The sequence below is a fragment of the Ranitomeya variabilis genome, chromosome 4 (genome assembly GCF_051348905.1).
Source record: "Ranitomeya variabilis isolate aRanVar5 chromosome 4, aRanVar5.hap1, whole genome shotgun sequence".
Classification (NCBI taxonomy): Eukaryota; Metazoa; Chordata; class Amphibia; order Anura; family Dendrobatidae; genus Ranitomeya; species Ranitomeya variabilis.
Genome location: NC_135235.1, coordinates 28545805 through 28570756, shown reverse-complemented (window position 1 = coordinate 28570756; position 24952 = coordinate 28545805). Strand labels below are relative to the sequence as shown.

General features: G+C 45.9%; 1 protein-coding gene across 1 annotated transcript in view; it reads left to right on the top strand.

The window, feature by feature from the left end:
- The window catches only part of LOC143767553 (killer cell lectin-like receptor subfamily B member 1B allele B), a 70544-nt gene that overhangs the window by 7522 nt on the left and 38070 nt on the right, over positions 1–24952 (top strand). The window contains exon 2 of the mRNA XM_077255961.1: positions 19810–19905. Coding sequence (XP_077112076.1) covers positions 19810–19905 — 96 coding nt within the window. The remainder of the gene's footprint in view (positions 1–19809; positions 19906–24952) is intronic.

The window sequence follows — 24952 nt, the reverse complement described above, 5'->3', positions numbered from 1 at the left end:
AACGTAGCCTCCTTGCACTATTCGTGCACCACCTTTCCTGTTTTCAATCATATTTCAGTTTATAATACTTGCAAAATAAAAACAAATTATAATTATGTTCCAGCCTGTAAGCTGTCACAAAGCTGCTATTTACTGATCTAATTGCAGATAGATCTTACCTGGAACCTGATAGCTAATACATACCGCCTGATTCACAGGCAGCATGTATGGGGCATTGGCTGCATGATTTCAACAGGTATGTTTGACTCTAAGGCCGGCGTCACACTCGGCGTAAGACAATACGGTCCGTTTTTTACGTCCGTACTACGGCCGTAATACGGAGAAATGTTCCCAAAATAGTGATCCGTAGTCAGGGTGTGTCAGCGTATTTTGCGCATGGCATCCTCCGTATGTAATCCGTATGGCATCCGTACTGCGAGATTTTCGCGCAGGCTTGCAAAACCGACATCTAATGGATTTATGTGCTCAAATGTTCGGGAAAACATATATACAGTATATATATATATATATATATATATATATATATATATATATATGTCATTGAGACACATATATATATATTCTGTATTTAGATTTCATTCAGCGCGATATCTGTGAACAGCCGGTAATTCAATTACCGGCTTTTCATTTCTCCTGCACAAACCCGACAGGATATGAGACATGGTTTACATACAGTAAACCATCTCATATCCCCTTTTTTTTTTGCATATTCCACACTACTAATGTTAGTAGTGTGTATGTGCAAAATTTCAGCGCTGTAGCTGCTGAAATAAAGGGTTAAATGGCGGAAAAAATTGGCGTGGGCTCCCGCGCAATTTTCTCCACCAGAATGGTAAAGCCAGTGACTGAGGGCAGATATTAATAGCCAGGAGAGGGTCCACGGTTATTGGCCCCCCCGTGGCTAAAAACATCTGCCCCCAGCCACCCCAGAAAGGGCACATCTGGAAGATGCGCCTATTCTGGCACTTGGCCACTCTCTTCCCACTCCCTGTAGCGGTGGGATATGGGGTAATGAAGGGTTAATGCCACCTTGCTATTGGAAGGTGACATTAAGCCAGATTAATAATGGAGAGGCGTCAATTATGACACCTATCCATTATTAATCCAATCGTATGAAAGGGTTAAAAAAAACACACACACACATGATTTAAAAGTATTTTAATAAAATAAACACAGCGGTTGTTGTAATAATTTATTGTTCTCTCAATCCATCAGGAACACCCTCGCTTGGAAAAATAATAAACGCACAAGATACATACCTTCTGGTGAACCGTCTCGTCCCACGAAGTAATCCATCTGAAGGGGTTAACTAATATTACAGGCAGGAGCCCTGCTAATGCAGCTGTGCTCCGTGCCTGTAATCCCCGGGTGCTGAAAGGAAAGCAGTGATCTGTACTTACATTGAGTCGCGGTGATGCGCCCCTGCTGGATGTTCTCATGAACTGCAGCCTGGGAACTTTTTCCCACGCTCCAGGTCATATGAGGACATCCACCAGGGGGCGCATCATCGCGACTGAAGGAAATGTAGGTCAATGACCTACATTTCATTCATTCGCCGGGGATTACAGGCACGGAGCACCGCTGCATTTAGCAGGGCTCCTGCCTGTAATATTAGTTAACCCCTTCAGATGGATTACTTCGTGGGACGAGACGGTTCACCAGAAGGTATGTATCTTGTGCGTTTATTATTTTTCCAAGCGAGGGTGTTCCTGATGGATTGAGAGAACAATAAATTATTACAACAACCGCTGTGTTTATTTCATTAAAATACTTTTAAATCATGTGTGTGTGTGTTTTTTAACCCTTTCCAACAATTGGATTAATAATGGATAGGTGTCATAATTGACGCCTCTCCATTATTAATCTGGCTTAATGTCACCTTCCAATAGCAAGGTGGCATTAACCCTTCATTACCCCATATCCCACCGCTACAGGGAGTGGGAAGAGAGTGGCCAAGTGCCAGAATAGGCGCATCTTCCAGATGTGCCTTTTCTGGGGTGGCTGGGGGCAGATGTTTTTAGCCACGGGGGGGCCAATAACCATGGACCCTCTCCTGGCTATTAATATCTGCCCTCAGTCACTGGCTTTACCATTCTGGCAGAGAAAATTGCGCGGGAGCCCAAGCCAATTTTTTCCGCCATTTAACCCTTTATTTCAGCAGCTACAGCGCTGAAATTTTGCACATACACACTACTAACATTAGTAGTGTGGAATATGCAAAAAAAAAGGGGATATGAGATGGTTTACTGTATGTAATCATGTCTCATATCCTGTCGGGTTTGTGCAGGAGAAATGAAAAGCCGGCAATTGAATTACCGACTTTTCACTAACACCGCTGCGTATTTCTCGCAAGTCACACTGCAGGTCCGTGTGGAATCCGTATTTTTCTCGCCCCCATAGACTTTCATTAGCGATTTTTTTTGCGCAATACGCTGACAAACGCAGCATGCTGAGATTTTGTACGGCCGTAGAAAGCCCTATAATACTGAACCGTAATATACGGCTAATAGGAGCAGCCCCATTGAGAATAATTGTGCCGTATGTAATGCGAGTTTTACGGACGTAGTTTCTGCGCTCTTACGTCCGTAAAACTCGCCAGTGTGACGCCGGCCTAAGGCTGCGTGTCCACGTTCAGGATGGCCGGCGGTATTGTCGGAGCGGCAAACCCGCTTGGCGCTAAGCCCCGCCCCCTTCTGGGACGCGATGATGCCGGATGTGCTAACTGTACACATCCGGAATCATCGCCCCCCTCCCATAGGGCCCTGTGTTATGCCTTGCGGGGACGCTGCGTCCCCGCAAGGTGTACGGACATGCTGCGATCTGAAAAGACGCGCAGCATGTCCGGAGTCGCAGGCCCGCGGCGTGTGGGTTTCCACGCATAGTGGACACGGGATTTCAAAAAATCCCCTCCACTATGCTGGAACATCTGGACGCTGCGTGTTTGACGCTGCAGCTCTGCGCAGCGTCAAACAAGCAGCGTTTACTGACCGTGGAAACATACCCTTAATCAATGCAAATTTTCACAGTAAAAAAGATACTGCAATGGCCGCTGGGGACTAAGCCATGGCAGACTATTCAGACCGCCAGTTCCCCAGTGGTTTCCTCCTTTCACCGCATTTGAGTGACAGGTCTCTGCCTGTGTGTGGGTATAGAGAAAGCCCTGTCAGTCATTGGAAAGAAGCGGCTGGGGATTAAACTTTTCAACTATTCTGCCATGTGTCTTTTAAAGTCAAACAAATATGGCTGAAACTACTGTATATAGCCAGTGCCTGATACATGCTGTGCAATTCATATGAATTGCCAATAATGTTGGCTGCCATTTTACACCATGCAAAAGATTGCATCAGCCAGAGAAAAATGACATGCTTTTGCAAAGCCACGCGGTCTTTACCCTAATCCCGTGCAGCTATCACTTCATATGGTATAGCACAGACCATTAAGAGGGACTATAAAAGCCAAGACAAGGAATGCAGCAGCAGTGGGAATTTTTCTGAATATTTTTCCACGCTAGAGTTCATATGAGTTTATGCCAGCAGGGGGCGCATTACCGCAAGTCTAGGAAGCTCTGTTCCCCTGCATTCCATTCATTCCCCACTTTTTACAACCAGGAGCAACAGCTGCATTAGCAGCGCTCATGGTTGGAAAATTATTTAACCCCTTCAGATGGATTTACAGCGTGGGACATGACTGTACGCCAGAGAGGTATGGGATATTGTTGCTTTTTTAATTTATTTATTTTTAATGAACGAGGGTCTTCAGGTGGATTGAGCGTGCAATGAAGATTTTAAAACCACATGTGTGTATTTATTTCATTAATAAACCAGCAACCAGGCAACCCCCACATGTACTTACAGCAGCCCAGACGCCGGGGGACGTGACAGACATCAGAGGGTGAGTATGTAGTGTTTTTTTTTTTACTTCTACAATGGTAACCAGGGTAAATATCGGGTTACTAAGCGCGGCCCTGCGCTTAATAACCCGTTATTTACCCTGGATACCATTGTAAAACATTGCTGGCATCGTTGCTTTTGCTGTCAAACACGACGATACACGCCGATCTGACGACCAAATAAAGTTCTGGACTTTCAGCAACGACCAGCGATATCACAGCAGGATCCAGATCGCTGCTGCGTGTCAAACACAGCGATATCACTATCCAGGACGCTGCAACGTCATGGATCGTTGTCGTTCTCGTTGCAAAGTTGTTTAGTGTGAAGGTACCTTAAGCCTGTAATATTGACTTGTAAGCTGATATTTCATATAACATAGTGTGCTCCTATCTTTTATGACTAGTGATGTTTGCTGAAATGCTAATTATGCATTGTGTTACGGAGCCAGTTTATTGACTTCAAAAGCAGAGAGGGAAAAACAATGCAAATAGATTATATAATCAAGTAATGCTACTTGATCTCATCACCATTCTCCCCCTTATCTGTGATGCTGGACTGAAGGACACTTGTTAAATCTAAAAATAGGTTACATGCCTCTGTATGACTCAGAGATAGAGAGACAGAGAGAGCGATAGCCAAAGATTCTGCCAAGACATCCATACATCCAAAAGGACCAGAGACAGGACATCAGCCATTTTACATCATGGCCCCATCACGAGGGACATGGATCTATCTACAGGAAACAATCTAGGGGTTTTTGGCACTGGTTCGAAGAAAACAGATTTGCTCCATTGACCAACGCTGAACTATGGATACATTTGAGAAGCCAGGTTGTGACTCTCGGGTTAACTGACCTTCTACCTCAATGGAGTGTCATCTTCCTATGCTTGTCATTACCTCCTCTCTGTGTGTGTGTGCCACAGGTGGAGTAACCGACCCTGCAAGATGAAGCCAGGTTGTGATCCTCGGATCAGCTAGCATTGTATGGACTCAATGATGGACTGTCATCTTCCTACGCTTGTCGTTACCTCCTCTCTGTGTGCATTGCCACACTGTTTCACCTTCACCCTCTGTTGTCTGAGTAGCATTATGCCCACAGTAAAGGGAGAGCAGGCGTTTGGTCCATGCGGTTTTGGCTTGTGGAGTGGGGCGCCCGCCAACCCCGTGTCTCCACATTATGGTGGCAGCAGAGGGATACTACTCAGCCCGGCGGAACTGGGGTGCTGCAGGGGACTGGTGTTCTCACACACCGTCCAGGGCTCCACAACCAGGAAGGCATAAAGACAGACCTAGCAGACCATTGATGAGGCATGCATAGTAAGTTTCTGACGCTACTATGTCCAACCCCACCAACTCGGTCTTGGGAAGAAGACCAGAATAGATATTGGACCTCAACAAGAAATGGAAACTACAGATGTGCCAGCTTCAACAGGTTGAATGGAATTTAATCCAGGAAGTACGGAATGCGGAGGAAGCCATATGTGGACCCAATGGATACCAGTTGTCACGGTCTTTAAATCTTTTTTTGTTGTTCAAATATTTTTATTAGTTTTAAGTTTTACAGGGTAAACAAAATTAACTAAATACTAATCTGCACCTAAACTAGGGTAGAGGGAAGTCCAGAGAAGGGATTGGAAAGGGGAGGAAATAAAGCTTTATTAGGGAGGGAAAAGGGGGGAAAGTGATAAGCACCTTTTTTGGAACTTCCAAATGTTTTCTAACTAAAAAACAGAAATATGTGAATGAAAGTGAGTAGAGTGGATTTTACATTTTACCAAAAAATTGCTAGACATAATGATATGAAGCCAAACTCGGTCTTTAAATCTTTTTTGGAACTTCTGTTTTTGTAACTAAATAATAGAAATGAGTGATTCAAATTGAGGAGAGTGGAATCCATCTTAAAGGGAACCTGTCACCAGATTTGGCTGATAAGAGATACGGCCATCACCTCTCAGGGTTGATATACAATATTCTATAATGCTGTATATCTGCCTCCAACCCGACCTGCAAGAGAAGAAAAATAACTTTTATTATACTCACCTGTGGGGTTATCCGGTCCAAGGTGTGTCGCTCTTCTTAGTCCAGCGCCTCCCTGCTTCTTGCGATGCCGCCCTCCTGCTTACTTCGTGTGGATGACGCATCTCCTTGGCACAGCGCTCCTGCGCAGGTGTACCTCTCTACCCTGTTGAGGGCACAGCAAAGTACTTAAGTGCGCAGGTGCCGGCAAAGGCCAAAGAGCCCCGGCGCATGCACACTGCAGTACTCTGCTATGCCCTCTACAGGGTAGAGAAGTACACCTGCGCAGGAGCGCTGTGCCAAGGAGACTGTGTCATCCACACAAAGCAAGCAGGAGGATGGGGATCATAAGAAAATGGGAGGTGGCGGACCAAGACCAGCGATGCCCATCGGACCGGATCGCCCCACAGGTGAGTATAATAAAAGTTATTTTTCTTCTCTTACGGGTCAGGTTGGGGGCAGATATACAGCTTTATAGAATGCTGTATATAAGCTCTGCATGGCGGTGGCCATATCTCTTATCGGCCAAAAATGCTGATAGGTTCACTTTAAATTTTGCAAAAAAAGTGGCTTCTCCCGAATTTTAATTTTTTGTGACTTCTTCATGCAAATTCAACACATTATTGTCCGTCCAACATTTTGTTGATTTGTAGAAAGGAGATGAAAAAAACAATACTTCACTTCTCCATTGTCCCACAACCACAGACCCCCATCCAGCCCTCTGCACAGCTCCCTGTGGCCTCTTCTTTTCGTCTTCATGGCTCAGAACTTTCATTTCCTCCATCTTAACGGAATATTTACTGCCACTTAAAACTTTGTGGTCAGCGAGCGTCACTGCTATGTAAGGGCGGATCATGGTCACTGACCACTGCACTCAGTTCCTGTGTAACATCTTGTACTTCTGTACCTTACACAGGAAGAGCCGACACTCTGAGCACCGACCATAGACCACAATCGCTAGACTCCGAGAAGGACCAGGACCTTTACAGTAGACGGAGAATTACACTGTGCTGCTACATGCATGGAGGCTAGAGGTATGTTAGCAATAGACCTATGTATTTTTATCCTTTAGTACATTATTAAAAAATACAAAACCGTACGGTCATTACATAAAATAAAAAGATATCTAAAGCACTACATACTTAACAGGTAAGAGTTAGAAATGCCTTTCTTGTCCTTTTTGGTCTCTTCGTCAAGCCTGTGAGGGTGAAAGGAGCAAGTTCACTTTTTAATCTGAAAAAGAGACACCAAACCTGTTCCAAGGTGGAAAGCGTGATGCTCCTTTTCAGATAAATCCATTGCAGATGCATTATGACAATTATTGGATATAGGTTGGGGTCACACTTGCGAGTGTGATGTGAGAAACTCGCTCGAGTCTCTCGCATCAATACCCGGCACTGCCGCCGGCACTCGGGACCAGAGTGTGTGGCTGCGTGTATTTCTATGTAGCTGTACGCTCCTGTCCCGAGTGCCGCCAGCAGTGCCGGGTATTGATGCGAGAGAATCGAGCGAGTTTCTCACATTACACTCGCAAGTGTGACCCCGGCCTTACTATACGTCTCATCACTGGTAGATTGTATGTGACAAAGCAGTGTAAGTCAAAAGAGGAAGCAAATATGTGTGTCATTTTTGAAGCCGTAAAACATAAAAATTATATTTTTTTTAGAAGAAAGCTCATTATATGTTATCTAAGGCGACGGTAACATTACCATACAAATTGGACGTCTAATGTTCAAGGATCAACGACCGGGGATAGGACGGATAGTGGGAATTTACTTATGGAGGGAAGAGATGGGGATGATCCAGGGCAATGTTATCAGTAGGGTTGAGCGAAACGGGTCGATCATTTTCAAAAGTCGCCGACTTTTGGCTAAGTCGGCGTCTCATGAAACCCGATCCGACCCCTGTGCTTGTCGGCCATGCGGTACGCGACTTTCGCGCCAAAGTCGCGTTTCAATGACGCGAAAAGCGCCATTTCTCAGCCAATGAAGGTGAACGCAGAGTGTGGGCAGCGTGATGACATAGATCCTGGTCCCCACCATCTTAGAGAAGGGCATTGCAGTGATTGGCTTGCTGTCTGCGGCGTCACAGGGGCTATAAAGGGGCGTTCCCGCCGACCGCCATCTTACTGCTGCTGATCTGAGCTTAGGGAGAGGTTGCTGCCGCTTCGTCAGAAGCAGGGAGAGCGTTAGGCAGGGTCCACTAACCACCAAACCGCTTGTGCTGCAGCGATTTCCACTGTCCAACACCACCTTCGGTGTGCAGGGACTGTGGAAGCTATTTTTTTTTTTTTTTCCCCTCAGCGCTGTAGCTCATTGGGCTGCCCTAGAAGGCTCCGTGATAGCTGTATTGCTGTGTGTACGCCACTGTGGAAACCAACTGCTTTTTTCAAAGCACATATCCTCTTGTTCCTTCCTTTCTGCACAGCTATCTTTTTTGTTTGTCCACACTTTTTATTTAATTTGTGCATCAGTCCACTCCTATTGCTGCCTGCCATACCTGGCTTACATTACTGCAGGGAGATAGTAATTGTAGGACAGTTTTTTTTTTTTTTTTTTTTTTTTTTGTGGGAGATTAAGATTGGCATTTCTGCTACAGTGCCATCCCTGTGTGTGCCATCTCTCACTGAGTGGGCCATAGAAAGCCTATTTATTTTTTCCGTGATTTGTGTTCTAAAATCTACCTCAACACAAAAACACTACATCAATCAGTGGGAGAAAAATATTGGCCTCAGTCAGGGCTTGTGTGCCACTGCTGTGTGTGCTATCTCTCATTCAGTGGGCTATAGCAAGCCTATTTTTTTTTTTTTTTTTTAATATTATTTGGTTTCTAAAGTCTCCCTGAAAAAAAAAAAAAACCTAAAAAAACAGTGGGAGAGTAATATTGCCCTTTCAGCTTGTGTGCCAGTCTTGACTCCTGGGTGTGCCACCTCTCTCCCTCTCATTCAGTGGGCCATAGAAAGCCTATTTATTTTTTTTTAAAAATATTATTGGGTTTCTAAAGTCTCCCTGAAAAAACAAAAAATACATAAAAAAACAGTGGGAGAGTAATATTGCCCTTTCAGCTTGTGTGCCAGTCTTGACTCCTGGGTGTGCCACCTCTCTCCCTTTCATTCAGTGGGCCATAGAAAGCCTATTTATTTTTTCCGTGATTTGTGTTCTAAATTCTACCTCAACACAAAAACACTACATCAATCAGTGGGAGAAAAATATTGGCCTCAGTCAGGGCTTGTGTGCCACTGCTGTGTGTGCTATCTCTCATTCAGTGGGCTATAGCAAGCCTATTTTTTTTTTTTTTTTTTAATATTATTTGGTTTCTAAAGTCTCCCTGAAAAAAAAAAAAAAACCTAAAAAAACAGTGGGAGAGTAATATTGCCCTTTCAGCTTGTGTGCCAGTCTTGACTCCTGGGTGTGCCACCTCTCTCCCTCTCATTCAGTGGGCCATAGAAAGCCTATTTATTTTTTTTTTTAAATATTATTGGGTTTCTAAAGTCTCCCTGAAAAAACAAAAAATACATAAAAAAACAGTGGGAGAGTAATATTGCCCTTTCAGCTTGTGTGCCAGTCTTGACTCCTGGGTGTGCCACCTCTCTCCCTTTCATTCAGTGGGCCATAGAAAGCCTATTTATTTTTTTTTTTAAATATTATTGGGTTTCTAAAGTCTCCCTGAAAAAACAAAAAATACATAAAAAAACAGTGGGAGAGTAATATTGCCCTTTCAGCTTGTGTGCCAGTCTTGACTCCTGGGTGTGCCACCTCTCTCCCTTTCATTCAGTGGGCCATAGAAAGCCTATTTATTTTTTTTTTAAAATATTATTGGGTTTCTAAAGTCTCCCTGAAAAAAAAAAAAAAACCTAAAAAAACAGTGGGAGAGTAATATTGCCCTTTCAGCTTGTGTGCCAGTCTTGACTCCTGGGTGTGCCACCTCTCTCCCTCTCATTCAGTGGGCCATAGAAAGCCTATTTATTTTTTTTTTAAAATATTATTGGGTTTCTAAAGTCTCCCTGAAAAAACAAAAAATACATAAAAAAACAGTGGGAGAGTAATATTGCCCTCTCAGCTTGTGTGCCAGTCTTGACTCCTGGGTGTGCCACCTCTCTCTCTCTAATTGTGGGCCATAGAAAGCCTTTTTTTTTTTTTTTTTTAATATTATTTGGTTTCTAAAGTCTCCCTGAGAAAAAAAAAAAAATAAATTAGGTGGGAGATTAATATTGACATTAGTGCTTGAGTGACAGTCCTGCGTGTGTGTCATCTCTGTGATTTTGTGCCACAGAAAACAGAGTGTGTAACATTGTGCCTGATTTTCCTTGTGGTCTCACCAACCTGTTAAGGGATATTGAAATCATACTGAAGTTATAGCTCACCGTGTAAGTTGTTTGACAGCAACAAATAAAGTTACTTTGGTTAAGATTTTAAAACAATGAGGAAGTCTGGTGCAAGAGGTCGTCGTGGGCGTTCATTGTCAGCTGGTAATGATGGTAGTGGTAGAGGAGCATCAGGTGGTCGTGGGGATAAAAATATTCCACCTAAGTCTGGAGCTGTGGAGCCAGTTTCGTCGTCAGGCTACACAAGGCCTCGAACGCTCTCTTTTCTGGGAGTAGGAAAACCGCTTTTAAAGGCGGAGCAGCAACAGCAAGTTTTGGCTTACATTGCAGACTCAGCCTCTAGCTCTTTTGCCTCCTCTTCCGAAACTGGTAAATGTAAAAGCAGCGCGTCGCTTGTGGATGTTCACGGTCAGGGACAAGTCGCTTCCTTGTCCTCCTCAGCAAAAACTACAACAAGAGAGAAGGATGCAGCAGGCGACACAACGGGTCACTCCATGGAGCTCTTTACACATACCGTCCCTGGCTTAGAAAGTGAAACATTTAACAGGCCATGCCCATTACAAGTATATTCTGACATGGAGTGCACTGATGCACAGCCACAGCCAGAGTACTATGCTGCTCCTTTGACTCAGACCACCACATTGCCCTCTCAGGGTACAGATCCACAATCAGACCCTGATGAGACTATGTTGCCCCGCCACGAACGCTATACCACCGACCGACACAGTGACACAGACGAAGTTGCACACGAGCTCGAAGAGGAGGTAATAGATGACCCAGTTATTGACCCCGATTGGCAGCCATTGGGGGAACAGGGTGCAGGCGGCAGTAGTTCAGAAGCGGAGGTGGAGGAGGGGCCGCAGCAGGCATCAACATCGCAACAGGTTACATCTGCCGGGCCCGTATCTGGCCCAAAACGCGTGTCAAAGCCAAAACCTGTTGGAGCACAGCGTTGCCATCCGGTTAAAGCTCAGTCTGCAATCCCTGAAAAGGGATCCGAGTCTAGGAAGAGTGCAGTCTGGCATTTTTTTAAACAACATCCAACTGATCAGCGCAAAGTCATCTGTCAAAAATGTTCAACTAGCTTAAGCAGAGGTCAGAATCTGAAAAGTCTAAATACTAGTTGCATGCATAGACACTTAACCACCATGCATTTTCAAGCCTGGACTAACTACCAAACGTCCCTCAAGGTTGTAGCACCCTCGGCCAATGAAGCTAGTCAGCAACGCAACATCCCTTCCGTCACTGTAAGGCCACCATTTTCCGCACCACAGGCAGTATCTGTGCAGGTTTCTTTGCCAGCCAAAAGCAGTCAGGGTCAGGGAATCACCAGTTTTGTAGGAGGAAATATTGCATCTAGGGCACCGGCGGAAACAATACCGTCTCCAACCGTCTCTCAGTCTGCCATGTACACCGGCACACCCGAAAGTTCCACGATCTCCAGCTCTCCAGTCCAGCTCACCCTACATGAGACTCTGGTTAGAAAAAGGAAGTACTTATCCTCGCATCCGCGTACACAGGGTTTTAACGCCCACATAGCTAGACTAATCTCGTTAGAGATGATGCCCTACCGGTTAGTTGAAAGCGAAGCTTTCAAAGCCCTGATGGAGTACGCTGAACCACGATACGAGCTACCCAGTCGACACTTTTTTTCCAGAAAAGCCATCCCAGCCCTGCACCAGCATGTTAAACAGCGCATCGTCCATGCACTCAGGCAATCTGTGAGTACAAAGGTGCACCTGACTACAGATGCATGGACCAGTAGGCATGGCCAGGGACGTTATGTGTCCATCACGGCACACTGGGTGAATGTGGTGGATGCAGGGTCCACAGGCGACATCAATTTAGGGACAGTTGTGCCTAGCCCACGGTCTAGGAAACAGTTGGCTGTAGGCGTTCGCACCCCCTCCTCCTCCTCCTCCTCGTCCTCCTGCAGAAGCTACAGCTCTTCCACAGAACGCAGTCTGCCAACCACTCCATCGGCAGATGACACTGTTGCACACCAGTTGTCCCATTATGGGCCAGCTACTGCCAAGCGTCAGCAGGCTGTATTGGCTATGAAGTGCTTGGGCGACAATAGACACACCGCGGAAGTTCTGTCCGAGTTCTTGCAACAAGAAACGCAGTCGTGGCTGGGCACAGTAGATCTTGAGGCAGGCAAGGTAGTGAGTGATAACGGAAGGAATTTCATGGCTGCCATCTCCCTTTCCCAACTGAAACACATTCCTTGCCTGGCTCACACCTTAAACCTGGTGGTGCAGTGCTTATTGAAAACTTATCCTGGGTTCTCCGACCTGCTCCTCAAAGTGCGTGCACTTTGCTCACATATCCGACGTTCGCCTGTACACGCCAGCCGTATGCAGACCTATCAGCGGTCTTTGAACCTTCCCCAGCATCGCCTAATCATAGACGTTGCAACAAGGTGGAACTCAACACTGCACATGCTTCAGAGACTGTGCGAACAGAGGCGTGCTGTTATTTATTTGTGGGAGGATACACGGGCAGGCAGTAGGATGGCAGACATGGAGTTGTCAGGTGTGCAGTGGTCTAAGATACAAGACATGTGTCAAGTCCTTCAGTGCTTTGAGGAATGCACACGGCTGGTTAGTGCAGACAACGCCGTAATAAGCATGAGCATCCCCCTAATGCGTCTGCTGATGCAAAGTTTGACGCACATAAAGGAGCAGGCGTCTGCACCAGAGGAAGAGGAAAGCCTTGATGACAGTCAGCCATTGTCTGGTCAGGGCAGTGTACAGGACGAGGTAGCGGGCGAAGAGGAGGTGGAGGACGAGGAGGATGATGGGGATGAGTATATTTTTAATGCCGAACCTTTCCCGGGGGCACAGGAATTTGGTTGCGTGTCACGGCCTGGGTTCTGGTTTTTTGAGGGACACAAGTGACGTAGATTTGCCTGCAACTGCCCCTCAACCAATCACAACCGGAGATTTGACAACTGGAACTTTGGCCCACATGGCGGATTATGCCTTACGTATCCTAAAAAGGGACACACGCATTACGAAAATGATGAACGATGACGATTACTGGTTGGCCTGCCTCCTTGATCCACGCTATAAAGGCAAATTGCAAAATATTATGCCACATGAGAACTTGGAACTAATATTAGCAACCAAACAATCAACTCTTGTTGACCGTTTGCTTCAGGCATTCCCAGCACACAGCGCACGTGATCGTTCTCACACGAGCTCCAGGGGGCAGCAGACTAGGAGTGTTAGGGGTGCACACATCAGAAGTGGCATTGGACAGAGGGGTTTTCTGACCAGGTTGTGGAGTGATTTTGCTATGACCGCAGACAGGACAGGTACTGCTGCATCAATTGAAAGTGACAGGAGACAACATTTGTCCAGTATGGTTACTAACTATTTTTCATCCCTTATCGATGTTCTCCCTCAACCGTCATTCCCATTTGATTACTGGGCCTCCAAATTAGACACCTGGCCAGAATTGGCAGAATATGCATTGCAGGAGCTTGCTTGCCCGGCAGCAAGTGTCCTATCAGAAAGAGTATTCAGTGCTGCAGGTTCAATATTAACCGAAAAAAGGACTCGTCTGGCTACCCAAAATGTTGACGATCTAACATTCATTAAAATGAACCACAACTGGATTTCGAAATCTTTTGCCCCACCTTGCCCGGCCGACACCTAGCTTTCCTATGAAAAGCTCTTGCCTGTGAATTACTTTTCTAATGTCTAATTTGCTGCAGCTGATTGTACAGCATACGACATGTTTACACCTCCCTAAATGGCAAAACTCCCCACACGGGGCCGTGGTATCGCGACTTGGCGCAAGCACCCGTGAGACTGCTGTTTGTCTGAAGAGGTGGGTGTGCTCGCTTTTGGTTGACGGCATTGCTACTGGGTCCCTCATAGTACAATGTAGTGTCTCTGGCGGTGGTGGTGCGCACCCAACGTCAGACACACCGTTGTAACATGAGGGGCCCTGGGGCGGTCCCGCCGGCCTCAAGAGAGTTCCCCCCTACCCCAGCTCAAAATGTGCTCTACCACGTGCAAAATTATGTCGCACAGCTCCACCAATCTTTAGTCTATTCGCTGACATCATTCAATGTCTGGCACTGACAATACAAATTTGTAGACATCTATGATGCAACTTAAAGTAGTCTGTGTCTGTGTCCTATATTGGCACCATTAAATAGTTACTGCCAAATTACTATGTCAGAAACTCAGTAGATGAGCCCACCCCTGTACCTAAGTATGCCACCTTTTTTTTTTGTTTTGGTTGTTTTGCGAGACATTAACATCTATTTATATTTTGGGAGTACTGGGACAGACACTCCTTGCACTACTCCTCCACTCACCACCAAGCTGCCTGTGTATCCATGTAACCGCTGTAAAACTGCCATGAGCCTATTGTTTGTTATTTTAGGCCTTTGATAGCCTGTCTGCGGCCCCTACTTGCAATACTCCTCCACTGACCACAATGCTGCCTGGAGTGCCTGCCTGTGTATCCATGTAACCGATGTAAAACTGCCATGACTGCCTACTGTTTGTTATTTTAGGCCTTTGATAGCCTGTCTGCAGCCCCTACTTGCAATACTCCTCCACTGACCACACCAATGCTGCCCGTGTACCCCTGGAACCTATTTAAAAGTTCATAGAGCCTAGTTATATATTTTATTTACTATTAATAAGGCCATGATGGACTACGCTGTACCACGCTACAAGCTAACCAGTCGACACTTCTTTTGCGAGAAAAGCCATCCCAACCCTCCACCAGCATGTAGAAGACCGCATTGTCCATGCACTCTGGCAATCTGTGAGTACAAAGGTGCACCTGACAACAGACGCATGGACCTGTAGGCATGGCCACGGAAGATTACGTGTCCATTACGGCGCAATGGGTTAATGTGGTGGATGCATGGTCCACAGGGGACAGCCTACTAAGTCTGTCTGCAGTCCCTAATTCAAATTGTCCTCCACTGTCTAAATCGGAACTTCCACCTTCTGGCTTTCGGCCTATAGTATCAGAAATTAAACTGCATTTGGCCTTCAACTTTGGTTAGGGCCTACTAACGGCTTCTGCCCCTCCCTGGTGTTGCCCTCAACTAAATAAAGCTGAGCTTCAACCTTCCGGCTCTCATTATGTGGTTTAAAAAAAAAAAATGGTGGTTAGGGCCTACTAACGGCTTCTGCCCCTCCCTGGTGTTGCCCTCAACTAAATAAAGCTGAGCTTCAACCTTCTGCTCCAAATTACCATTTTAAAAAATGCAATAGGCTTTTCAGGCCTACTAAAGGTGTCTGTCTGTGTGCCCCTCCCTGGTGTTGTCCTCAACTAAATAAAGCTGAGCTTCAACCTTCCGGCTCTCATTATGTGGTTTTAAAAAAAAAAATGGTGGTTAGGGCCTACTAACGGCTTCTGCCCCTCCCTGGTGTTGTCCTCAACTAAATAAAGCTGAGCTTCAACCTTCCGGCTCTCATTATGTGGTTTTAAAAAAAAAAATGGTGGTTAGGGCCTACTAACGGCTTCTGCCCCTCCCTGGTGTTGTCCTCAACTAAATAAAGCTGAGCTTCAACCTTCCGGCTCTCATTATGTGGTTTTAAAAAAAAAATGGTGGTTAGGGCCTACTAACGGCTTCTGCCCCTCCCTGGTGTTGCCCTCAACTAAATAAAGCTGAGCTTCAACCTTCTGCTCCAAATTACCATTTTGAAAAATGCAATAGGCTTTTCAGGCCTACAAAAGGTGTCTGTCTGTGTGCCCCTCCCTGGTGTTGTCCTCAACTAAATAAAGCTGAGCTTCAACCTTCCGGCTCTCATTATGTGGTTTTAAAAAAAAAAATGGTGGTTAGGGCCTACTAACGGCTTCTGCCCCTCCCTGGTGTTGTCCTCAACTAAATAAAGCTGAGCTTCAACCTTCCGGCTCTCATTATGTGGTTTTAAAAAAAAAATGGTGGTTAGGGCCTACTAACGGCTTCTGCCCCTCCCTGGTGTTGTCCTCAACTAAATAAAGCTGAGCTTCAACCTTCCGGCTCTCATTATGTGGTTTTAAAAAAAAAATGGTGGTTAGGGCCTACTAACGGCTTCTGCCCCTCCCTGGTGTTGCCCTCAACTAAATAAAGCTGAGCTTCAACCTTCTGCTCCAAATTACCATTTTGAAAAATGCAATAGGCTTTTCAGGCCTACTAAAGGTGTCTGTCTGTGTGCCCCTCCCTGGTGTTGTCCTCAACTAAATAAAGCTGAGCTTCAACCTTCCGGCTCTCATTATGTGGTTTTAAAAAAAAAAATGGTGGTTAGGGCCTACTAACGGCTTCTGCCCCTCCCTGGTGTTGCCCTCAACTAAATAAAGCTGAGCTTCAACCTTCTGCTCCAAATTACCATTTTAAAAAATGCAATAGGCTTTTCAGGCCTACTAAAGGTGTCTGTCTGTGTGCCCCTCCCTGGTGTTGTCCTCAACTAAATAAAGCTGAGCTTCAACCTTCCGGCTCTCATTATGTGGTTTTAAAAAAAAAAATGGTGGTTAGGGCCTACTAACGGCTTCTGCCCCTCCCTGGTGTTGCCCTCAACTAAATAAAGCTGAGCTTCAACCTTCTGCTCCAAATTACCATTTTAAAAAATGCAATAGGCTTTTCAGGCCTACTAAAGGTGTCTGTCTGTGTGCCCCTCCCTGGTGTTGTCCTCAACTAAATAAAGCTGAGCTTCAACCTTCCGGCTCTCATTATGTGGTTTAAAAAAAAAAAATGGTGGTTAGGGCCTACTAACGGCTTCTGCCCCTCCCTGGTGTTGCCCTCAACTAAATAAAGCTGAGCTTCAACCTTCTGCTCCAAATTACCATTTTAAAAAATGCAATAGGCTTTTCCGGCCTACTAAAGGTGTCTGCCCCTCCCTGGTGTTGTCCTCAACTGAACAAAGCTGAGCTTCAACCTTCCGGCTCTCATTATGTGGTTTTAAAAAAAAAATGGTGGTTAGGGCCTACTAACGGCTTCTGCCCCTCCCTGGTGTTGCCCTCAACTAAATAAAGCTGAGCTTCAACCTTCTGCTCCAAATTACCATTTTGAAAAATGCAATAGGCTTTTCAGGCCTACTAAAGGTGTCTGTCTGTGTGCCCCTCCCTGGTGTTGTCCTCAACTAAATAAAGCTGAGCTTCAACCTTCCGGCTCTCATTATGTGGTTTAAAAAAAAAAAATGGTGGTTAGGGCCTACTAACGGCTTCTGCCCCTCCCTGGTGTTGCCCTCAAGTAAATAAAGCTGAGCTTCAACCTTCTGCTCCAAATTACCATTTTAAAAAATGCAATAGGCTTTTCCGGCCTACTAAAGGTGTCTGCCCCTCCCTGGTGTTGTCCTCAACTGAACAAAGCTGAGCTTCCACATTCTGGCTTTCGCCCTATACTATCAGATATTAAACTGCATTTGGCCTACTAGTGTGGTTAGGCCCTTGAAACAGTGTCTGCTGCTCTTGGGTTTGCTACTCCACTGAACAAAGCAATGCCGCCTGTTTAGTCCTGTTACCAATTTTGAACTGCATGTAGCCTACTTTATTCTTTGGCCCTATATCTGTTTCCTCCTCATCCTGCCCATTGCCCAGCCACTGCTAAATGAGTCTGCTGGTACATTGACCTAGACCACTACATTCCCCTTGTACTCTACACAGCCAGAATCTGTCCCTGCTGAAAGTAAGGTTCCCCTTCCCGCATGTTATACCACCTTACACAGGGACAAAGAGGAAGGTGCAGATGAAAGTGCAGGTTCCTTCATCAGGTGGGGGGGCATACTCGTTGGCGACGTCACTGGCACAGGGCCCCTCAGAGTACGCAAAAGTGTCGCTGCTGGTGGGAGGCGCCCCCGCCATGCAAACACACCGCCGTACTTTGAGGGGCCCTGTGCCAGTGGCAATGCGAACGAGTGGGCCCCCCCCCTGCTTGCTCAGGATCACAGCACTTGCAACTTTTAAATACTTACCTTTCCCTGCAACACCGCCGTGACGTAGTCCGCATTTCCTGGGCCCACGAAAAACTTGAGCCAGCCCTACTCCCCCCACAACTTTCACCCAATTCCCTATGCCCAACTATTATTATACAGTTAATTAAGATTGGCAAGCTTCAGAAACAAGAATGGATGTTTTTGGCATTAAAATGGGCACTGTAGGTGTTTTCCTGGCCTCCACTCACTGCCGACTATGCTTCCCCATTGACTTGCATTGGGTTTCGTGTTTCGGTCGATCCCCGACTTTTAGCGATAATCGGCCGACTGCACTCGACTCGACTCTGGACAAAATCGGGTTTCCCAAAACCCTACTCGATCTTAAAAAAATGAAAGTCGCTCAACCCTAGTTATCAGATCTCGTGCCTTGGGGATAGAAAACCATATGAGACAACTATTCAATAGCTTCTATGAAAGTTCACTAGATATGTTTATTTGAGTCAACTGTTCGTGAAGAATTACGATGTTACAAGTCGACCTTTGTTGGTTGATTTATTACGAATAGTTGGTGGTTGTTTTCAGTCTTTTAAATTCAGATCTATCTACTATATAGTTTTTTAAACGGCTTTTTTTTTTGTTTGTCTCATACGTCCTATTCACTACCACCGGCAATCACGCGTCATCAGATAAATCACGTATTTTCCGGTCATCTGCTGTTGGATCCAAATTATATCACTCATTCGATTATTTGATTTGTGGCTAGTGACCTTGTTCTCCATATGTTTAGCAGTGCGCAGTTTTAACTCCTTCTTCCGAAGGCAATTTTTATTTTTGCGCTTTCTTTTTTTTTTCATCCCATTTATCTAAGAACAGGAAACTTTTCTTTATCTGTCCATCAATAAACACACATCAGAGCTTTTATTTTAACAGGATGAGTTGTAATTTTGAATGAGAACGTTAATTTTACAATAAAATGTACTGGAAATTGAGTAGAAAAAAAAAATCAAAGGGCAGAGCAATGCTGTAAAAAAGAAAAAAGAAATGATTTCATAATTGTTTTTGAGTCCTGTTTATTATGTAGTAAAAATTACCGGGCATTGTAATTCTGCAGGTCACAACACTACGGTGATGCCAAATTTTGAGGGTTTTTTTTTTTTTACTTTATTTAAGTGGTGAAAGATTTAGTAAAAAAAATAAATAATAAAAACATTCATGTTCCCTTTTTCCATGAACCATAGTGTCTTCATTTTTCAGGTGATTTACCTGTGTGTGACGGCTTGATTTTTGCGAGCAGCCTGAAGTATTAGGGCTTGTGCACATGACCATATTTTCGGGAGAACAATATATTGTTACAGAATAAGCTGTGTTATGTGTCCACATGAGGAACAACACTGTTCACTGTTTTTGGCCATTATATAACTTGTATCTTGCATTTTTTAATCAGTTTTCCCCTCTGTTACTAATTTTCAGTTGTCTCTGAGCTGATGGATGATAACGGCCAGCTAGTGTCTCCTATACACAGAACACACAGCCATGAGAGATTCCTGTTCCCCTATCCCTATGTATGACAAGCTAAAAAAAAAAGCAGCAGCAGCATGGAGGATATTTTATTACTGCAATGAGCAGTGTAACTGTGAATCCTGCATTACAGATTTTGTAATTATTGTGCTTTTTTTCTCAATTCCTACAGATAAGCCTAAAATTTGGATGCCTTTCTGGAAAGTTGTGATCATTACTGTCCTCTTAGGAACCATCATTATTATCATCCGCATGATTGAAGTATTTTGTAAGTATGACATCTCTTATAGGCTGCTAGGACCTGGTCATTGTCACAGATATTATTGCTATGTTCTGTACGACTATGACTACACACGACTCTTTTAGTACAGCAGCTTTGATAAAGGTCCTGCACAACTTGCATATAGCTTGTGCTCCGTTTTTACCCAACTGACCTCTATTTGTTTCTTGAAAATCTCGTAAACAAAAAAGTTTGTGTCATCTGCAAAAAGGTTGTTTGACCTTCGAATATCATTTTCTAGACTTTATATTCAGTTTATAAGAAGGGAGATTGTCAGATTTGTAATTTCTCTCTCTCAGAATTTTCTGCAATTACCAATAATGTTCATGTTGTAAAGATAATGTTCATTCTCTATTCATACTAGTATCTGCCCTACTACTTCTCTTCTCCTATTTTACTCATACACAGGCTGACTTTGGAAAACTGTAATGTGATCCCTCCTCCTCCCCTCTCACATGGCACAATCTCTGTAATGTGATTCCTCACCTTTCACAGTGCACAGTCTCTTTAATGTGATCCCTCCTCCTCCCCTCTCACAGGGCACAGTCTTTGAAATGTGATCTCTCTTCCTCCCTTCTCACAGGGCACAGTCTCTGCAATCTGATTGGAGCAATAGGGTACTCGGCACCGGGTCCTTCGGTTCGGGGGATGTCACGGTGGCCTGACCCGGTCCGTGGCCCTTTGAGGGGTGTCCAATAAAAGGAAGAGTTTGTATAATGTTCGTGATGCCACCTGTGGTATTCGGTCAAGGTGACTGACGCTGCTTAGGGGTCTGCTGGGGTGATGTTATGGCAGCTAGATGGTATACCTTCCCACAGGTGAAGTATGTCCCCAGGGCTTCCCAGAGTGTAGATGGTGGATGGTGAGGGGTTCAGTAAAGAATGAGGACACAAGGTTGCAGTCTCTTTACCTTTACTGAAGGCTTCAATGTCCACAATCCAGGGCACCTGATCACAGGGTAGGCAGAGTCCGGCCGGTCTGAAGGCAAATCCAGTCTCCTTATCCAGGTGGAATTCAATAGCCTTCCTATGTGCACAGTAACACAGTAGGTCCCCACTTGCTTAAGCTCTAGTAAGGTCCTCACTGTTATTACTCTTCTCTCTCTGTTCCCCGTGGTCGGATAGAACATAACTCGTATGGCTGATGGCCTGAGGTTTGTTTATAGGGACCCTAGAGACGCCCCGACCCCCACAAGTTGCCACCGTGTCTTCTTAGGTATTAAGGCCGGGCAGCCAACTTGGAATTGACTGTCCTGCCAGTCTCTGAAGCAATGGCGTAGAGCACTTTACACCCTCGGTATTTTGGCTACCGGATCGCGCACCAGAAGGATGCAGCTCCTCTCATCTACTATCCTCTCTGATATCCACTTATTGCTATGCCTTCGTTTCTCACTCACTACCATACCCTTCCTTTCAATGTCTCTTTCTTCGGATGCTGCCGCACGTGGAGCAGGTGCAGCTCCGTGGACCCTCGTCCTCCTCAGACCGTAGTCTGGATCTGACTGGAACTCGCTCCAGCCAGCTCGGTCTGGAGACCATTCTCTCTCAGTCTCCAGCCAGGAACTCCTCTAACTTTCCCTCCAACTACCAGTTTTACCTATATGTGGTTCCATAGAGAACCAATTGTTTACATTTGGAGGTATTAATTTCAGACCCAGAAAATTCCACAAATGAATGTAGGAGTTTCAGAATCCTAGGGCTCTTTTCCTGGAAATTAGGCAGAAATAAAAGTATGCAGCTCCTCTCGTCTACTATCCTCTCTGGTATCCATTTGTTGCTATGCCTTTGTTTCTCACTCACTACCACAAGCTTCCTTTCAATGTCTCTTTCTTCGGATGCTGCCGCACGTGGGGCAGGCGCAGCTCTGTGGACCCTCGTCCTCCTCAGACCGTAGTCTGGATCTGACAGGAACTCGCTCCAGCCAGCTCGGTCTGGAGACCTTTCTCTCTCAGTCTCCAGCCAGGAACTCCTCTAACTTTCCCTCCAACTACCAGTTTTACCTATATATGAGGAGTGGCCTAATAGATAGAACCTTTGCTCCCCCTGATGGCTGGAGTGTGAAGTGTGTGGTGTGTTTGTGATACCTGGACAGGAGAGCTCCTTTATTGCCTTCAGACGTAATATTGCTCCCCCTGGTGGAAGAACAACATTACTGCAACGACCAGGACTCTGGGGCGCTCACGATCCCTCCTCCCCTCTCACAGGGCACAGTCTTTGTAGTGTGATCCCTCTTTCTCCCCTCTCACAGGGCACAGTCTCTGTAATCTGATCCCTCCTCCTCCACTATCACAGAGCCCAGTCTCTGTAATCTGATCACTCTTTCTCCCCTCTCACAGGGCACAGTCTCTGTAATCTGATCCCTCCTCCTCCCCTCTCACAGGGCACAGTCTCTGTAATGTGATCCCTCTTTCTCCCCTCTCACAGGGCACAGTCTATGTAATCTGATCCCTCCTCCTCCCCTCTCACAGTGCACAGTCTATGTAATCTGACCCCTCCTCCCCTCTCACAGGGCACAGTCTTTGTAATGTGATCCCTCTTTCTCCCCTCTGACAGGGCACAGTCTATGTAATCTGATCCCTTCTCCTCCCCTCTCACAGGGCACAGTCTCCATAATCTGATCCCTCCTCCTCCCCTCTCACAGTGCACAGTCTATGTAATGTGATCCCTTTTCCTCCCTTCTCACAGTGCACAGTCTATGTAATCTGATCCCTCCTCCCCTCTCACAGGGTACAGTCACTGTAATGTGATCCCTCTTCCTCCCATCTCACAGGGCACAGTCTCTGTAATGTGATCCCTCCTCCACTCTCACAGGGCACAGTCTCTGTAATGTGATCCCTTTTCCTCCTCTTACAGTTCACAGTCTATGTAATCTGACCCCTCCTCCCCTCTCACAGGGCACAGTCTTTGTAAAGTGATCCCTCTTTCTCCCCTCTCACAGGGTACAGTCTTTGTAATGTAATCCCTCTTTCTCCCCTCTCACAGGGCACAGTCTCTGTAATGTGATCCCTCTTTCTCCCCTCTCACAGGGCACAGTCTCTGTAATCTGATCCCTCTTTCTCCCCTCTCACAGGGCACAGTCTCTGTAATCTGATCCCTCTTTCTCCCCTCTCACAGGGCAAAGTCTCTGTAATCTGATCCCTCCTCCTCCCATCTCACAGGGCACAGTCTCCGTAATCTGAGCCCTCCTCCTCCCCTCTCACAGGGCACAGTCTCCGTAATCTGATCCCTCCTCCTCCCCTCTCACAGTGCACAGTCTATGTAATATGACCCCTCCTCCCCTCTCACAGGGCACAGTCTTTGTAATGTGATCCCTCTTTCTCCCCTCTCACAGGGCAGTCTCTGTAATGTGATCCCTTTTCCTCCCCTCTCACAGTGCACAGTCTATGTAATCTGATCCCTCCTCCCTCTCACAGGGCACAGTCTCTGTAATGTGATCCCTTTTCCTCCCCTCTCACAGTGCACACTCTATGTAATCTGATCCCTCCTCCCTCTCACAGGGCACAGTCTCTGTAATGTGATCCCTCTTTCTCCCCTCTCACAAGGCACAGTCTCTGTAATCTGATCCCTCCTCCCCTCTCACAGTGCACAGTCTATGTAATCTGATCCCTCCTCCCCTCTCACAGGGTACAGTCTTTGTAATGTAATCCCTCTTTCTCCCCTCTCACAGGGCACAGTCTCTGTAATGTGATCCCTTTTCCTCCCCTCTCACAGTGCACACTTTATGTAATCTGATCCCTCCTCCCTCTCACAGGGCACAGTCTCTGTAATGTGATCCCTCTTTCTCCCCTCTCACAGGGCACAGTCTCTGTAATCTGATCCCTCCTCCCCTCTCACAGTGCACAGTCTATATAATCTGACCCCTCCTCCCCTCTCACAGGGCACAGTCTTTGTAATGTGATCCCTTTCTCCCCTCTCACAGGGCACAGTCTCTGTAATCTGATCCCTCCTCCTCCCCTCTCACAGGGCACAGTCTCTCTAATCTGATCCCTCCTCTTCCCCTTTCACAGGGAACAGTCTCTCTAACCTGATCCCTCCTCCCCTCTCACAGTGCAGTTTCTGTAATGTGATCCCTCTTTCTTCCCTCTCACAGGGCACAGTCTCTGTAATGTGATCCCTCTTTCTCCGCTCTCACAGGGCAGTCTCTGTAATGTGATCCCTCTTTCTCCCCTCTCACAGTGCACAGTCTAAGTAATCTGATCCCTCCTACCTCTCACAGGGCACAGTCTCTGTAATGTGATCCCTCTTTCTCCCCTCTGACAGGGCACAGTCTCTGTAATCTGATCCCTCCTCCTCCCCTTTCACAGGGAACAGTCTCTGTAATCTGATCCCTCCTCCTCCCCTCTCACAGTGCAGTCTCTGTAATGTGATCCCTCTTTCTTCCCTCTCACAGGGCACAGTCTCTGTAATGTGATCCCTCTTTCTCCCCTCTCACAGGGAACAGTCTTTGTAATGTGATCCCTCTTTCTCACCTCTCACAGTGCAGTCTCTGTAATGTGATCCCTCTTTCTCCCCTCTCACAGTGCACAGTCTTTGTAATGTGATCCCTCTTTTTCCCCTCTCACAGTGCACAGTCTCCGTAATGTGATCCCTCTTTCTCCCCTCTCACAGTGCACAGTCTCTGTAATGTGATCCCTCTTTCTCCTCTCTCACATTGCAGTCTTTGTAATGTGATCCCTCTTTCTCCCCTCACACAGTGCAGTCTTTGTAATGTGATCCCTCTTTCTCCCCTCTCACAGTGCACAGTCTCTGTAATGTGATCCCTCTTTCTCCCCTCTCACAGCACATCTGTGTAACATGATCCCTCCTCCTTTCACAGCAAATAGTGTTACTACTGCATCTCCCTCCTCCCCCTCGTCCTTTTATTACTTTTCTGTTATCTACTTTACTACTGCAGAAAGATTTTGTAATGAATAAAGAGGTTTATAAAGAACCTCAGGCAGAGTAAGAGGGAAATATAGGCTGCTGAAAGGTGAGGAAAATGATAAATCATCCAGTTTTTGGTAATAATAATAATCTTTATTTTTGTATAGCGCTAA